A 17,488-nucleotide genomic window follows, 5' to 3' on the forward strand; every position below is an offset into this window, starting at 1 on the left:
AAACCAGTTGATTGCATCAACTCATTGACTCGAATGCAATCCCTCACACTAAGCATGCTTGTAGCAACAGTGGAGAGGAAAAACTCCACTTGTATGATTAGAATGTAATAAGTATTCACAGGAACATCAGCATTTAAAAATTGGATCTTCAATGATAAACCTTTTAGGAATCAAATCTAATTCTGCTAGAAATCAGTTAATTAGATAAAGAAAAACCCACTGGATTATTTAATCGTATTTAAACTAATAATATAAGTGTGGGTATGCATGTGAATACACATATGTAGGTTTATATATATATATATATATATATATATATATATATATATATATATATATATATATATATATATATATATATATATATATATATATATATATATATATATATATATATATATATATATTTATATATATATATATACATTGATAGATAGATAATATGCAGATTAATGCATACCATTGAGGTATGAATTAATAAGTTCCATCTGACATCATTGATGACCACACTCCAGTCTGGTAGGTGGCGGTAAATGCACCTTAAGGTAGTTGCCATTCGCCAATAAAAAACATAAGAAGAAGAAGAACTCCGTAATTAAAAAAGATTTTTTTTTAATATATTTTAACATAACACAAAAATAAAAAATAGAATATAGTAGGTTGAACTATAGAGCTACACACTCATGTACAGTAGGTGGCGGTATGCACCTATAACCTGTTTGCAATCCACCAATCTAACAAAGAACAAAAAGAAGTCTCAAATCCGATGGTCAGTGAATGCCGCATAACCCGGGGAAATCAAACATCGGCTCACCATGATGTATGTAGCCACAAAAACAAGCTTCGGTTTGTAGTTAGAAGTTAGTTAAAGCGCTGAATGTTTGGTTTATTAGAAACGGGTGCAGCAGGGTTCGCCTTTTGTTGTTTAAATTGAACTTAGCTTCTCTGTGTTATCTGTCGTTTGTCTTTCTAAGGAAACCTTAATGCTGCGCCAAACTCAATTTAAGAAGTAATTTCTGTCTGTCCAGCGAGCTCTTTTTAGGTGCCCGACTAGTAGCTGGAAGTTTAAAAAGCAATTATTTCTGAGGCAACAGATAAAGTCACTCTGACAGACTTTGTGTAAATGGTTCCTCCTTATCTTCTAACAGCAGAGTCTGAGGTGGCAGTTAGTGAAGCTCAGTTAGACACCAACATGAGATTGGTTGTTGTTGCCTAATTTACCAGCTCTAAACTAACCTTTATCATCAAGACAAACTGTAAATGTTCTGTTTTTTTTGTGTGAATGTGTTAAACCAGAGGGGAAAAAAGCAAGAACCTGACTGATCATCCTGTTTCTGTGCTTTATTTGTAGATGTGATGGTTTTGAAGGCAGCAGTGGTTCAGATGAGGAGCTTCCTGTGTTTGATTTCCTCCAACCTCGTCCAAACACCGATGTGGCTTCCCAGAAAAGCTCAAAGGAACCAAACCAGAACTGCTTTTACTCTAAACCCTTCGTCTCCTCATCAGTTCAGGGTAACTCTGGATCTGTTGACGTGATGATGATCAGCAGCGACTCAGAGGATGAGTTACCGTACGTCCCTCTGGCTCAGAGACTGAAGCTCAGACAGGACAGGGCCGTCCTCACTGAAAGAAATGCACCCAATGAGCCAGGATCTGAGTCGGAGCGCTTCCTCACCTTGCATCAGGAGAGAAGAACGACTCCAAAGAAAGTAGATAACCCTCCTCTCAGGGCTTTCTCTACATCTGAGAGCGGAGACCCCTCTCCTACTCGGACGAAAGCCCCAAAACGGACAGCTGAGGAGATTCAGGCTTCCAGGGAGGAGGCTCTGAAGAGGAGGCAGGCCAGAGAGAGACAGCAGCAGGAACAAGAAAGGCAGAGAGCGGAGAGGAAAGCTCTGGCTGAGGCCGCCAAGGCCCTGAGGCCAGAGGAGTGCATCAAGCATATGGTGGTTGCTGTGGATCCAGGTAGAAAACCGAAACATCTCAAATCTGATTCATTAGAACCCGGATTGCTTAAATGTTTGTTTCTATTGTAGCTCTGTTGCAGCTGGAAGGAGGCGGGACCCTGCTGGCAGCGGTGCAAGCTCTGGGCTGTAGCTGCTCCATAGAGAAACAGGAGCTCCCACGCAGCATCACCTGGGCGAGGAGAGCTCCCACTACACAGGTAGTAAAAAAAAACACCAAAAAAACTCAAATGCTTTGAACAGGTAGCAGTTCTGCTTGTAACAAAACCCTATCTCAGCTCCAACTACTCCAACCGTTTCAGCTGGGCGATGCAGGCTGTGTGCCAGAGCCTCATGTGGTGATGCAGATGACGGTGGAGGACTTAATCACTCTCATTCACAACTATATTCAGGTGAGCTTGAGAACGCTGGCGCCTGGAGTTTGGAAAACGGCCTCCAGCAACTTTTCTCTGACTGTGACTAACTGGATGTGCTCTCTTCATCCTCTGACATGGGAGCTGGCTCGGTGCTCGTCTGCCTGGCTGTGTGTTTCCTGGATGGGTCCACCTTTTACACCTGCTTTTTGTATCTCTGCTTCTGTCTCCTTGAACCCCAATCGGCCTCGACAGATGGCTGCTCACACTGAGCCTGGTTCTGCTGGAGGTTTCTTCCTGTTAAAAGGGAGTTTTTCCTCCACTGTCGCTACAAGCATGCTTGGTGTGAGGGATTGCATTCGAGTCAATGAGTTGATGCATTCAACTGGTTTTCCTTAGATAGAAAACTTTGAATCAATTTCACCGAATGATCTGGTGAACTGTAAGGTGCCTTGAGATGAATGTGTTGTGATTTGGCGCTATAAAAATAAACTAAATTGAATTGAATTAATAGGAAGGGAAACACGAGAATAACTGGAATAAAAAATAAAGATGCTTGGATGCTTAGGAAAATTATGGGACATATACAGAAATGGCATCATACTCAGATGTTAAACTTCAGTTTTGTCATTAGAAGGCACTTCTCCTGGATGTGGAGGAGGAAATAACAATGTGTTTCCTCAATATGTGTCTGATCTGCAAAACCATTCGACCCCTCCTTGGCTTTTTTTTTTTTCTTGCCTTTCTGACTTGGAGTTAAAATGGATTGAGTTTTTTAATCTGCTGACATGCTGCCGGTCAAAAAATTCCATTATAGATGCCTGCTTTTCAGGGCTTAGTCCTGTTTCTCTCTTAGACATATATATGGGCTCATCTGTTTAACTGTTTCTCTCCCAGACAGACATCCTGTTTCAAGATTCAAGATTTCAAGATTACTTTATTTTTAACCCAGCCTTGAGCGGTGCTCCACTAGGGCGAAATTTCAGTTTTGGTAAAAAACATCCAAGATATGGGGGGGACAAGGTGTCGAGCCCTTGCTGTCGTAAAAAGGTGCTGTCCTTTGCATTAAGAAAAAAAAAAAAGGGAAAGGAATCACAATCGGCGAGGGGAGGAAAAAAAAATTCATACTTCAAAAATTGCAACAAAAAAAAACTCAGCACTTGCTCCAACAGAAGACAAGATAAGTAGGGTAGCAGGGTATATGTTGTTCTTCTTGAAACTCCAATCACCTTATTCTGCTGGAAGTTTCTTCCTATTTAAAAGGGAGTTTTTCTTCTCCACTTTCGCCTCATGCGAGTTCAGGGTGAGGGATTGCTGCAGAGTCAATGACACAATACAAGTTAATATCTACAGTCCTTGCCAATAGTCTTGTCACTTTCTAGAAACAACGGTGTATTTCCTGATTTTTAATTCATCCACTGGTTTCAGAAATTGCTCCTATGAGAACTTAAACTCTCCCAGATTATAATCAAGTTACCTAAATAAGTTTGCTTCACTTAAGAAAGTTCGATTATTTGGCAGATTTCAATAAATTATCAATCTTTCATCGTTTTAGCAAATTCCAGTTGATAGATTGAACATCATTTGGGAGGGTTTAGTTCTCACATGAGCCAAGATGTTCCTAGAAAATTGATAAGTGACAAGACTATTGTCAGGGACTGTACTGTCGCTATAAGTTCATCCAGGAGGAGCAAATCTTGCCAAGTCATTGACTCCATTCAAGAGGAGTTTTTACGATAAAATTTATTTTTTTTTTAATCAATCAGCCCATATCATCCTGACTTTCATGACTCATCAACCTCTCAGTGGTGTTGCAGCTGTAAAAGATGTGTTTAAACTGAACTAGTTATTTAACTTTTGAAGGTTGTTTTTTTTTGGTTGCTCCAGAGTAAGCACTCTCTAAAGCGGAGGTCTTCAACGTTTTCCAGGCCAAGGACCCCCAAACTGAGAGCAGAAACCCATAATTATATAAATTGTATTATATCAAACTGGTCCTATAGTCACTCTATTACAGTTGGAGTAATGTAACAAAAGTAATTTCTCCCTGGGATTATTAAAGTATTTTGATTCTTATTCCTCATTGATGGGACAGGTGTTGTGAATGAAATGGTGCCCAGCTTGAAAGAGCTCCTGTGTGTCGCTGAATGTGTGCATTGATGACTGAAAGACATCTTCTGCCTCCATTTATCTGTTTAATGCAGTGTGTTGAATTCATGTTAATGTGGATTTAAAGATATTTAAAATAGTGGAAAAAATTGCAGGGGGAACATAAAAAAAGTCTAATCAACCAAAACTTTCGCAACCCCCATGCAGTACCTCCATGAACCTCTAAAGTTTATGAACGTAGTTCTATTCTGATTAGAGAAAATTAACAAAAATAAATTTTAGTCTTAGATACTATTTTCTGAACAAGACCTTAAACTCTAACAACAATAAAGCAGCAGAATGAATATCTTTAAGAGGCATTATTCAGGATAAATGTGTATTAATTCTGTCTTTCTGCCTGTTTTAACCCAGGTGGAGAGGCATGGCAGGTCAGACTGCAGTCCCACCCTCACGTCGTGGGTCCAGGGGCAGCAGCGGCGTCATCCCGCCAAAACACTCAGCCTGGCAGTCATCGAGTTGGAGAACTACTTCAGGTGAGTTGGCTCAATGAAGAGGTTGAAAAAGAGGTTTTTATTGAATCAGATACAAATTCCTTTCATTCATCTGAGCTCAGTGGCAAAAAGTCAGGGTCTAATTTTCCTTTGTAGCTAGAAAGCTTGTAGCAAACGGATGAAGTTAGTTCTTGTACAAAAATACAAAACTCAATTTGGAGAAAATAATGATTTCCAACTATCAATCAGTTTACTATCAACCAAAAGAAGCAGATGGCTCTCAGGGGGAGGGTACAGCTGAGAACCAGAGGGAAATGCTCACTGGGGTAGATAGAGCAGCAAAAACAAAAAAAAAATCACATTTTAACTGTATAAAAAAACATATTTTTTTTGTGGATTATATACCACAGTTTAGTTATAACCTTTCTAACTCGTGTTTAAACTTGTCATTTTTTAGCTTAAGCTGCTGTTCGCCTAACTCTGCAACGTTACCATCCGATTACTTACCTAAAATAATGTTCTTTCATAATATTTTCTTAGGTCCAACCTGGGTGAGATCATCCTACACTGAGAGAAAGCATTTCCCTTAAATTTTACGATATATGTATTTTTAATACGTAACAAATTCCCATTTACTTGTTTTTAGATCATTTTAGCAAAAAACTATAAAATAAACCTTACCTGATGCATATTCATGAGTTTACTATAGATTATTTTATTCAATACATAACAGTCAGGTTTATATATGTAGTATTGATGAAGTATGATGCGTGCTCTATAAATGTGACTTAATGAGTGAATTACATAAATATAAAGAAATAAATGTATGTATTACAAATAAATAAGCTTTATTATACAAAGGAATTTGGACCATGTTAGGTGTATTTAATAGGTTTGGTTTAAAATGAGCTGGAAAAAAGAACACAGGAATTTTGTATGTATTAAAATTACATAAATCTTAAAATTCGGGGGAAATGTTTCTGTCAGGTTACATGTAGCTGGAAGAACATTTTTATTTGCGTTAAAAAAAGTTTTTTCTATCCAAGAAAGTTATTTTTAATGATTGATGACCCAAAGATTTAAATGAGATCTAAATCTAATTGATTTATTATAAGATTTAAAAATCAAATAAATGTCTGTTTTTATGGATTAATTTTTAATTATTTTAAAATAATTCATTCCTTCATGTATTTGCAAACCTAAAACAATCGCAGATTAGTTTCTATGTACTTCAGTTCTTAAATGGGAAACATTTAATGTAAAAATCCTAGCTGGTGCTTCTTGTGCCAGCTCTGGCTGACATCAGTGCTGCTATAAATGCTCGCTTTTAAAGGTTTCCTGCCAATCAGAAAAAAAAGTTGATTTTTTCCCCAGAGCTCAGAAGTCTAACAGCCAGAAGAGGTTCAGAGAGGCTGTTGCTGGGGAAGAGCCAAGAGGAGGAAAAGAGAAGAAGAAACATAAGAGTGGTCACACTGGGAAGCTGCCAGAGGTATCCAGAGTTGAGGTGGAGGAGGTAGGATGGTCATCTGAGAGCAGAAGAAGAAGCTGAAACAAACTCTGTTCACTCTGCAGATAAATGTAGTCCTAAAACTATTAAATAATCCATTATTAATGCGATAAAGCCACTAAAGAGGTTTTTTTTTTTCCCTTTTGAAGTCGGGTTGTTTGAAGTTTTTTGAGTAGTGCATGCGTGCGTTGCTGCTGCGTCAAACAGCTATTTAGTGCTTTTTTTTTCTCAGCTGAAGAGCGCCTGTGTTTCTCCACATCACTGCGCTTTATTGTACAAAGGGCAGAGAGAGAGAGACTGATGTTACAGTTTGGTTCAGTCTATTATCTGCTGTTCCTTTCAGCCCTCTGCAGAGTCACTGCAGGTCATTATTTTATTAGATTTAAACTAAATAAATGTCTACTTTTTTAAGTATTCATTTTTTATTCAGATAAAATAATTAATTCTTAAGAAAATTAAATCCGTTTGCCATGTATTAATTCTGACTGATAAGTCAGATTTCATAAAATAGCATTTTATTCCAATAGCTTAAATGCACTAATACATTTTATACTAGTGTTGCTTAATACTAGTACAAAATAGCAGCTTTAACCCTCACCTTTCTTTTTCTGTTTTAGATTTAAATAAATTCAAATTTTTCCCCCTAACATTTTACATCCTAAATGATTTCTCTGCAATGGGATGTTTTAATTTCTTAATATAACTCTACAGTAGAAAATGTTCCACACTATGCAGCTCATTTTCTCTAATCAATGTTCTGATCTTCAGGGGGTTTAAAAAAAAAGATGAAGGCACTCATCTGATGGTGATTAGATAATCACTTTCTCTGGCTGGGGGGGAGGAAAATAATCACAAAGTGTTAAATCAGAACCAGTAAACAGCAGCCACAATCAAACTGGCTCGTTGGTTCAATTAGCCTCAACGCTGTTTGAACATCTCTCATCGGGTTGCCTGAAAGTTAGCTTTTGTGATCCAGGTAACCTGAAATAGTTCCAGCATGTCCAGTAGGATTTTCACAACAAATTAGGATTTAAAAAGTAGCAAAGAGCTGTAGATGTGGCACTTGGAAGTAGAAACTGCATGACTACCAGGATTTTTATTGTTTACAGGAGAGTCTGACCAAGATATAAGGTAGAAAGAACGACCTGCTGTAATGTTCCTTATATTGGCGCAACGTTTTTTTTTCTTCTTTTTAGAAAACCTTCATATCTGCAGATCCAAAACAGTGTACCCGCTCCCGAGAGGGAACGCCTATTAAACGTGTGCGATAGCATTCACGAGCCCGGTCCTCCTTGTGCACCCTCTGGTTTAAAGTTGCTGCTTGTATCTCTCATAGAAGCTTACTTTCCAAAAGAAGATTTGCAATCTTTCCAGGCAAAGGACCCCCAAACTGTCAGACTCACCACTTTTATTACAGTCTGAAACCGTAGCTCACCACAGATATACTGTACGCCTGAAAGTGCGCATGCACAGAAAAAGACAGCTACCTGAGGACGAAAACGTAGGACGGCCTTACCTAAACATATCACTTGCTGCAGATGTTCTGCGGGGAATATACGTGCTCTAAGCATGATCCAACATTTCCATTGCTAATTGGGGACATAAACAAGATTCAATTAAACAAAAAGAAAAATGTGCAAATGCTTCATATTGTAGCGTGGTCTTCTTCCTGGACGATGACGTGACTCCTCGGACAGGAAAACAAAGCTTGCATGCATAAAAAACAACCAGCAGCTATAGTAGTTTTTCTCTATATGACGTTAAAACACCAACAAAACCATGTTAATCTGGTGCTCAGCATATGGGTAAAACAACCATCTAGGAAGAAAGGACCGTATCTCATTTTATCACTTCGAGGTGTGTCGCTGCCCTGAAGAGAAACAGCTGGTGACCAAATACAACTAGCAGAGTTGGCAGCAATCACTTCTTAAGGTTAGTTGTTATGCTCTAATTATTGTTGTAGATATTTCTTTTCATTTAGCCAGATGTGGGAATTGCCTCAGACGCTGTTGGGTCATAACATAATGCCATTTTCAGACTATTGCTTATCTGCTTATCATTTCAGATTCATTGCAAAGCTTTAGAGGCATAAGAGGGAAAATCATGGCCCCTTGCCGACTCACACTTGACCACAATAGTATACCTCTCCTATCATATATATAATGCCAGGACTTGGGGCATTTTTAAAAGCATGTACATGGCTGCATAAACCATGTATTCTTTGCACGTGCAGCTCTGCTACATAATTAATCATTGTGGAAACCGTTCACTCTCCAGAGGTAGATGGATTGGTCTCAAACTTCAGTCTTTTAATGCCTCTGTCCTGCAAGTTTTAGATCTGTCTCCTTGACAAACCAGATACAAATACACAGCCTGGCCAAAGAGTTAAAAAAAAAGGCACCTAAATTAAACTAAATAAATATGCACAAGTAAGTATTTAGTTAGCCCGAGCTGAAGCAATTACTTGCTCCTTTTTTCTTAAACAATTCTACATTTTCTACATTTTCCTTAGGAGCATAAAGACTGGACTCTGGAGGACTGAAAGATGTTGTGATTTCAAGAGTTTAGATACTAGTCAGGTAGATGAAGGGATCCACCCATCTTACCTCGTGCCTACTGTAAAAGCCTGTCGGGGTGAGTGCAGTTGGTTAGGTTCAGGTTCAGCAACATTAGTTCCCCAAATGAGGACGGCTGACTACCGTAATACACTCAATAACCAGGTCATTCCATCAATGGACTTATTTTTCTCTGATTCTAAGATGACAATACCAGCATTCATTGGATGAGATGCTCAGGGGGCATGAGACGTTATTTTTATACATTTTTTGACCAGCACAGTATGTCGATCATAACTCCATTGAGAATTCTTGAAATGTACCAGAGAAGGCTTTGCACGGAGGTCAGAGTCTCCCATCATGTATACAAGATATAAAATTCATGCAACACTGGATGAAAATGAGCTTAAGCCTGTTCTAGGAAACACTAGTTTTTAAAAGATTGCTAGCTCAGCTGTTTGATTCGGGTATGTTAGACAATAACTTGCAAGGCCAGATTGATAATGTGCAGCACTATGATTTAGTTCTTCCATTGTTTCTGTTTTCTCAAAGGAGCAACATTCAGCACCGCCTCCTGAGCCAGTGCTGTGAAACAATGGCTAGTGCCCGCCTCCCAGGTTTTGGTTTTAGCCAGTCAAAATAACAAGTAAAAGTCTCAGCAGACGCCATGAAAAACCACAGCAATGTACGCATGGAGGTTCTTTCTGTTACTCTTTAAGAGATAAAATCATGGATTTTATTTGGATCTCCTCCTGTGTAGCCATGTTTATGTTGGTTCAGCTGTGGGCTTTACAGAGCTTTTTTTGTCACGACTTAAACCTTACCCCATAACCCTTAAATCCCCCGCTCTGTTCCGCTCCACTGTGCTCCAGACCACCTGCGCAAAGCCTACAGCGCCTGTGGTTCCTACTGTCCTGCTCTGCACCGACTTCCTCAGAGCTTGAGGAGAGCATACACGATATTATTGTTAAATTCATTGGAGAAAAACATGCGGAAATGAATGCTTAATTTAATATGACACATTAAAAAATTCAGCATCCAGCATTTGTGCAGTTTCTGCCCAAACATTTTCTTTTCGTTGTGGATTTGTGTAACAGGGATAAATAGGATCATATAAAATTCGTTTGTATGAACTATGTTTGTTCTCGACTTCCAGATTCAGTATGTCTACATTCATGCCTGAGATAAGATAGCTGCGCTCTTGGAAGTTTTTGTGACTGGATTTGATTCAACTTTTAAACCTCTCGGTATAAAATAAATATTATGATCTACATGAGAAATCTGCTTCCTGATTTGTTGAAGTATCAATAGTTTGCTTCTAATTAGTAAATTGATTTAGATTTTGGGAACATATAAAAATCTGTAGTACAAAATCTGAAGTTACCATATTGTAATTTGACAAACAGGATCTTCTCGCCGTCCTTTTTCCTGTTTGGTGCGATTGCAATTTTCGATCTTGACCTGGCCCGACGAGAGTGGATCAAAAAACAGCTCAGCTCCATATTTTGACTGTAAAGGACGGAGAAGACGTCTGTTTCAAATGGTTGAAGCAGGAGCGGGACCAGATGGATTCTCATCTGTTTGCAAACACACAAATGCAGTGAGAATTCACCCTGTAGGAAAGGTTCTTCTGAAAAGAGACACATCTACAAAATGAGGCACGCCTGCTTTTGTAGATTTAATTTTCTAAGTAACTTGGTTAATGATCATCTGATCAATTGGAGGCCTTGGAGGATCAACATTTTATTAAACAAAGCTCTCAGAAAAGTAGCATTTCCAGCCTGTAAGCAGCCGCACACTGGATTCCACGTTACTGATTCAACTATACGGTCACTATTCGAACAGGAAAGCATCTAAAGCAACAAAGATACTTCAACAGTTCACAAAACGGGCTTCAGTTTATTTTTTCCAATTATTTTCATCTTAAGTTGTTTTCTAAACACACAGCATGTTAAACTTGCTTTTTGATTAATCATTTACATCAAAAATATGGGAACCTCTGAGGGACAAAATGGAGTATGATTTGTTTTAATTTATAGAGTTTTTGAATCATCCAACCATCTTTAAGTTCATGTTGTCATACTAATACACTATTTTCTTGTGTTTAAGCTGATAGGATCTTGTATCTTAGGTCATTTTAATCCCAATAATGTTAACACAGTCAAATGTGCCATATTAATGTGTAAATTCAGCCTCATTTGCTAATCAAGCTTTAACTTGTGAAAGAAATTTAAAATGTACTGATGTTATTTAAGAGTTTTTTAAATTAAGAAGTATTTTTTGTTCTCACACTAATGAGAGTAACTTCTATGTGTTCGCTTCTATAAATGCCTGTGCAACGTTTTTTTCTTTCTTTTTTTTTCTCCATCTTCACTGAAGCATATCTAAAATCCCTTCAGGCTATGGTCCACCTCCAGCTTCACACCGGCGTCTCTGTCCACTTCTTATCTACCTGGAAGGAGTTCTCAGACCACATCACCATGACGACCAAAGCAGTCGCTGAAGCCCCTTTCAAGTGAGCATCCCATAGCTCTCTTGTCTCTCTCATCACGGCTTGGCTGAGCGCCGCCTCTGCCGGATCATACGGTCACTTCCCACACGCCTCTTGGTTGTTTTCAGGAGAGAGCGAGAGCAGACCGGCTTCTCCTTCTACCTGGAGAGCGAGTGGGCGGGAGGCCAGCGGGTGGACAGAGCCGGGAAGGGCCTGCTGCAAGTGTGGAAGAGACAGATTCAGCAGTTCAACAGAGTGAGCCCAGATGTGGCCGCTGCCATCTTGGCAGCGTATCCTTCCCCGCAGCTGCTCAGGAAGGTTTGCATTCACCTTCATTACGACCACCACAGATTTAGTTGCTTTGCAAAAGCTTGGAGATGCAGAAATCACAAACAAAACTGAAATATTTTTCTTCTCTTTAATAACAGAGACAAGTAGTTTTATGTAATTTAGATGTAATCTGGGTGTCTTAATAATGAGCATAAATGTTGGACGTTCTGTCACTAATTATCCCCCAGTGGGCCACCAGTTCAGAGACATACTCTGTATTACCATAGTATCTACTCAGGTGTTCTAATGCCTTCCATGGCTACAGGTGAATAAATCAAGCACCTCTGCTTACAGAATGTTTCTATAAACCTTTTTAAAGAATCAAAATTTTAAAATTCTAGGTTGGTGTTCTGATAGGATGTGCAACAGGTTTAACTGTTAAGCTTCTTCACTCCTATTTTCAACCATTAACTGTTTTAAAACAGAGGATTTCACTGAAAGCAGCAGCCATGAAGTGGAGGGCTTCTTAAACTGATGGAGCGGGGTGAAGGTTGGGTGGAGAGAGGACGGCAACTTTCTATGGCATTTCACTACAAAGGTTTAAATAGTTTAGAAATTTTTATTAGTTTATATTTTCTGGACTATAAGCCGCTACTTTCTCCCCATGCTTTGAACCATGTGGCTTATAAAAAGGTGCTGCTTTTCTGTAGATATTTTCTAACCGTCAGAGGAGGAAGTCAAAGTTGGAAATGAAAGAAGGGGCTAATTTCTTTTTTTTTTAGCACAAGAATGTGCTAGCAGCAGGCACGAAGAATTCAATTGTCCTGAAATCACACATTTTGTCATTTATTTGCTGCATTAAAGCCGCCGAACCAAAGAGACTGGGCTCAACTCCTGTAGAGTTGAAATAAATTGGTTTTATTTTTGTAACCAGGTTGCAGTGTATCTCTGCCGAGGAACCCCTTGAAAATGAGATCCAGATCTCAACAGGGTTTACCTGGTTAAATAAAGGAAATAAAATGAAATTAAATATATACCAGGGGGCAAGACTAAAAACCCAAATAATACAAATAAAATCCCTGATGAGGACAGACCGCTGCAGCAAAACAAATGACCTGACTGCCGTACTGCCATCTCGTGGCGTAATGCAGTACAGCAAAAAAAAAAAAAGCGAAAACAACAGCTGTAGACTAGATCTCGTATTAATGCTGTACGATAAAAAACAAAATTACTTTTGTAAACTCTTATTACAGTTTTTTTTTTATTTCAGTTAACCAAAATATTTTCTAATTGTAGTTTTCCCCATTTTGTTTGTTTTAGTTAGCGATAATAACCTCAATCACTACAAAGGTCCAATCCTTCAATGCGGCCTTCAGATTAGCTCAAGAACAGCTTCATTCTATGGCTGAGCAGTTGCATCCATGCTGAATGCCTCAGCAGACCAAAAGGTTTTGGAAAGTTCCAGCCTCCTAACTTTTAGATATCACCTTCCGCATCCAACATGCACCAGTGCACAAAGAAAACTCCTTAAAGACATGGATGAGGTGCTTTGATGTGGATGAGCCTGACTAGCCTGGATGGAGCTCTGGGATCAAATCAAGCAAAGATGGAGACTCGGTCCTTCTCATTAGGGCTGCAACTAATGATTAATTTGCAAATCGATTAATCTGTTTTATCAATTAAAAATCAGATAGCAAAAGGTTCCCTAAAGAAGATTTTTCACAGAATGAGGTGAAACAAAAACTTTTCCACCTGAGGAGTTCTGGATAGAGCATAGATTAAAATATATATATATTTTTTTTATCTTAAATGCAAATATTCTTAAATAATTTTTTACATGGCCTTGTGGTTAGGGCATAGAGCTTGGAATCCTGAGGTTGTGAGTTCAAAACCCACTCCCAAAGACTGAGCAAAACAGGGGATCCCTAAGCAAAAAACCCTTAACCCTGCACTGCTCCCCTAGAGGATGGGTAAATGCAGAGAGTGAATTTTATTGCACTGTACTTGTGACAGTTTAATGATGATGATAATAAAACGCTGAAAAAAAAAAGTTTTGGTATAATTACTGCTCTAAGTGGGTCGCTCTGTCAGCTAAAGGCATGTCTAATAGAGTCTCCATACTCCAGTTAACGATTAATCTATTACTGAATTAGTTGCTGAATATTTCAATAATCGATTAATCACAATGAATCTGATTAATTGTACTCATCCAACATCCTTCTATTACTACAGTATTATGTGTCTGGAAGAATGGTAAAATTATCATGCTGCTATAATGTGTGGATTTTGGGGCATGTTTTCTTCCCAGAAAAGTGGAAGCTGTCATATTGAACCTTATGGATTAAGTTCATATGAGAGTCGAGGATGAGCGAATATTAATATATAATAAATGGGTTCAACAATAGACCTGGTCATAAAGGTCATAAAATACAAGAATCTTTTGAAATGACTCAATTAATTAGTATCTGTGAAGATACTTGTTAGTAGTCAGTATCTTACCTTTAAAGTTTTGCAATAATAGAGGCCCTTATGGAGCATTATAAGAAAATTGGTCCTGAAAAACTTAAAGTTAAACAGTTTACATTTTATCACTGCTGCATTTTACTAAATGGTAATGTTCATTTCTCTGCTAAGCTTCTGCTCATTTACTGTCTGAAAGCTGTACAAAACAAAATTTCGTTTTGTATCTGTATACAAAATGAAAATAAAAGTTGTCTAAGTAATGATTTTTAAAGGTTGTTTCATTAATTTTTATTTTTACTCCACAGCTTTACCAAGAAACAACAATATCACAGAATTGAATTAATAAATAGCCAAACGTTTTTTAGTAAACATCTTTTATGAACACTTTTATTGTTTAAATGAATTGAAGATTTTCTTTATTTAAATCAAGTACCAGGTAAAAAATGAAATCACCATTTATTGTGATGAAATGAAGCCAAAATATTCCTGATTCTGTGTCTGAGTCTGCAGAAACAGAGCGCATGTTGACCTGCATGAACTGTTGCTCTGGGCTGATTGTCAGGAAACAAGAGAGCTGTCAGAAAGACAATACAGTGGTTAGAGGCCACGGTGGCAGAGATTGGTTTCCACTCAGCTGAGCCTCACATTTAAAAAAGGCTAAGTCCCCTCAGGTTTAAAAAAAAAAAACCTCAACTGAAGCTATCGATAAATAAGCAGAAAAAAAACAGGGTTTCAATCCAGTTATGGATCGTGGATAATGAGATTCGGTCGATCAGAGTGAAGAAAAGGGCAAATTTCCACTGTCATGGATGATGATGATGATGATGATGATGATGAGGCGGCTGTATGTCAGCTAAAAGGTGCAGCTTTTTATCTTCTTCATACTTATTGATGTCCGGCAATGATTGGAAGTTTTATGAGATAAGATTCTCTTACTAAATCCATAATTTTGGTTATTATAAAAATATTGGAATTGCAGAAATTTCTGCTATGAAATAAAATAAAATAATTTTCTCTGTTTTCTTTTGTCTAAGTAAAGTCCTCTATAAGACTTTTATAAAACTAATCTTTAAGACATCCTTCCTTAAAGCTCATGATCTCTCTGCGTGTTCACAGGCCTACAGTCAGTGTAAGACTGAGAATCAGAAGCTGGCTCTTCTGGCAGACCTTCTGATCCGCCGAGGTGAAGGCATCACCTCCACCACTCGGCGAGTCGGCCCGGAGCTTTCCAAACGTCTTTACCTCCTGATGCATTCCTGTGACCCTGAGCAGATTCTGGATGCTGCTGTTTGAGCTTCCGGCGTTCTCCTAACTCTGCTCTAACCCTTCAACTTTGATATGTCATAATAAATGGAAGTTGGAGATCATGGCATTTCTGACTAATTGATCAGTTCATTCAGATTGTGTCTTTCTGCAATAAAGTTTTATATCAATACAGTTCTGGACTACCTTCCATTTCTTTTATAGAGCCTCATCTGATAAAAATAGAACCTTCTTTTGTTCAGTATCTAATCTATAATTACTGGAACTAATGATGCAAACGTTCAAGAGCTGAAAGGTTATGTGACTGTTCAAAGTTCAAAGGAACATTGATGCACTGATGATCAGATGTTGGTAGGATGCAGAATGAGTTGCAGATTATTAAGAGGGCAAAAGGAGTGCTGGAAAGCATGCTGTAGGGTAAATACTTTGCATTGAATCTCTGCTTGCTTTTATATTAGTCTGCTTTAATTAACTTTCAATGCCCTAATTTTTTAAGTATGATATGAAGTGAAATACCTAAGATCCAAAAGCTCAGTGGGGATGATAACTTCCTAAAGGAACAAAGTGAAAACTCCGGTTTTACTGTATCAACATCATTGTGAGTTCATCAAGATATGTCAGGTTTTTGCCATGATGCTTCCAACATTTATAATCTGACCGTCCAATGCTTAGTTCCATGTTTTGTGTGATGCTGTAGTTCTACTTGTGCTTAAATAATGAATGAAGATCTAGCACATTTTAAACTATAGAAATAAATAAAAAAATGCTTTTTTTTTATATATATATAATTTTAAGTAAAATAATATATATTTTTCTCCAAATAATATCAGTAAGCTATTATCAGGGATCAGAAAGTTGGACCCAGAATTCAGGCAGACTTAAGTGATTTATAAAAATGTTTGACTGCATGGAGAGTACATAGGTAAGCAACCAGGACTAAATGGCTGGAACCTCTGTAGCGGGGAAAACAGGTTAGTGAGCATGTAACTCCGACAGATGACGATAACAAGCATGTGAGTCACTAACTTGGTTATAAAGTTCAGTCTGAGCCCAGAGAGTTCCAGGAGCCTAAGCCAAGAGGGCTGCAGAGCCAAGGAGGCAATAAAGTGCAGACGGGGAAGAGCAGGAGTTTCAGAAAGGAGAAACCAAAACTGTTGTCGACGAGGAAGCAGAAGTCCAGGCTAGAAGATCAGAGATCCGAAGAGTTACTGTTGGGAAATTCAAGCCGAGATCGGGAGACAGATCTAAGGTTGTGAGCAGGCAGAATTAAAAGGAAGTCCGAAGACAGGTCAGGCAAACGGATCAGAAGAGGGGCAGGCAGCCTCAAAGGTCCTCGAGCAGAATCTAGTCAGGATCAGGCAGTTTAAGTAGGAGCTGGAACAGTTGGATCTGATGAAAAGTAATGAAAACTATGCAGAGCTAGGCAGGTGGATGGAATAATAATAATAATAATAATGAAGCTATAATCCAGTCATCAGTGCCAGGATCATGACGGCTAGTATAGATTTGTGTTAATGAGCTGATGTCAAAAATATGTAATTTTTTATTTAATTCACAAAGCAAATTAAATATATCAGAAATGTATATATATTTATCTTGATATTTATCATTTTCCAAGTGGGAACAATTTTGGGTTTTCCAACATAATTTTCCAATAATATTAGCAACCAGTTAAAAATGTGTTTATTCTCTATTTGATTTCATTATGAAAACCTAATATGTGAACTAGCATGGTGCTTGTTAAAAAAAGAAATACAAATCTGCATTTGGTAGATATAAGTTATCCTTTTGTTTCTGTTAAATTGAACTGAATTCTGTGAAATGTATTTATTGATTGCCTTATAATGGAATTTCTATAGCAGTGTTTTATGTGTGAATGTAGTGTGACACATAGTTTAGACTATTTTAGATTAGATTAGATTCAACTTTATTGTCATTACACAGGTACAGGTACAAGGCAACGAAATGCAGTTTAGGTCTAACCAGAAGCGCAATAGCAGCAAGAGCAGGATAAATAATGGTTCC

At 38.1% G+C, this 17,488-nt stretch overlaps 1 protein-coding gene across 2 annotated transcripts; it reads left to right on the top strand.

Moving 5' to 3' along the window:
• The first annotated feature begins 665 nt into the window (after positions 1–665).
• On the top strand, positions 666–15,637 carry eme1 (essential meiotic structure-specific endonuclease 1). Of its 2 annotated transcripts, none has more exons than XM_038277946.1 (9): positions 666–820; positions 1,352–1,965; positions 2,037–2,164; positions 2,267–2,356; positions 4,835–4,956; positions 6,289–6,427; positions 11,376–11,491; positions 11,596–11,785; positions 15,317–15,637. In XM_038277946.1, the coding sequence occupies exons 1-9, from the start codon at positions 816–818 to the stop codon at positions 15,491–15,493; spliced, it is 1,581 nt and encodes a 526-aa protein (XP_038133874.1). In that variant the 5' UTR covers positions 666–815; the 3' UTR covers positions 15,494–15,637. The 2 variants fall into 2 exon arrangements, with proteins under 2 accessions (XP_038133874.1, XP_038133875.1); XM_038277947.1 differs by lacking the exon at positions 666–820 and adding an exon at positions 872–1,256.
• Positions 15,638–17,488: the final 1,851 nt, after the last annotated feature.

This window comes from Cyprinodon tularosa, unplaced genomic scaffold, assembly GCF_016077235.1.
Source record: "Cyprinodon tularosa strain WSP-4 unplaced genomic scaffold, ASM1607723v1 ctg136, whole genome shotgun sequence".
In the NCBI taxonomy this organism is placed as follows: Eukaryota; Metazoa; Chordata; class Actinopteri; order Cyprinodontiformes; family Cyprinodontidae; genus Cyprinodon; species Cyprinodon tularosa.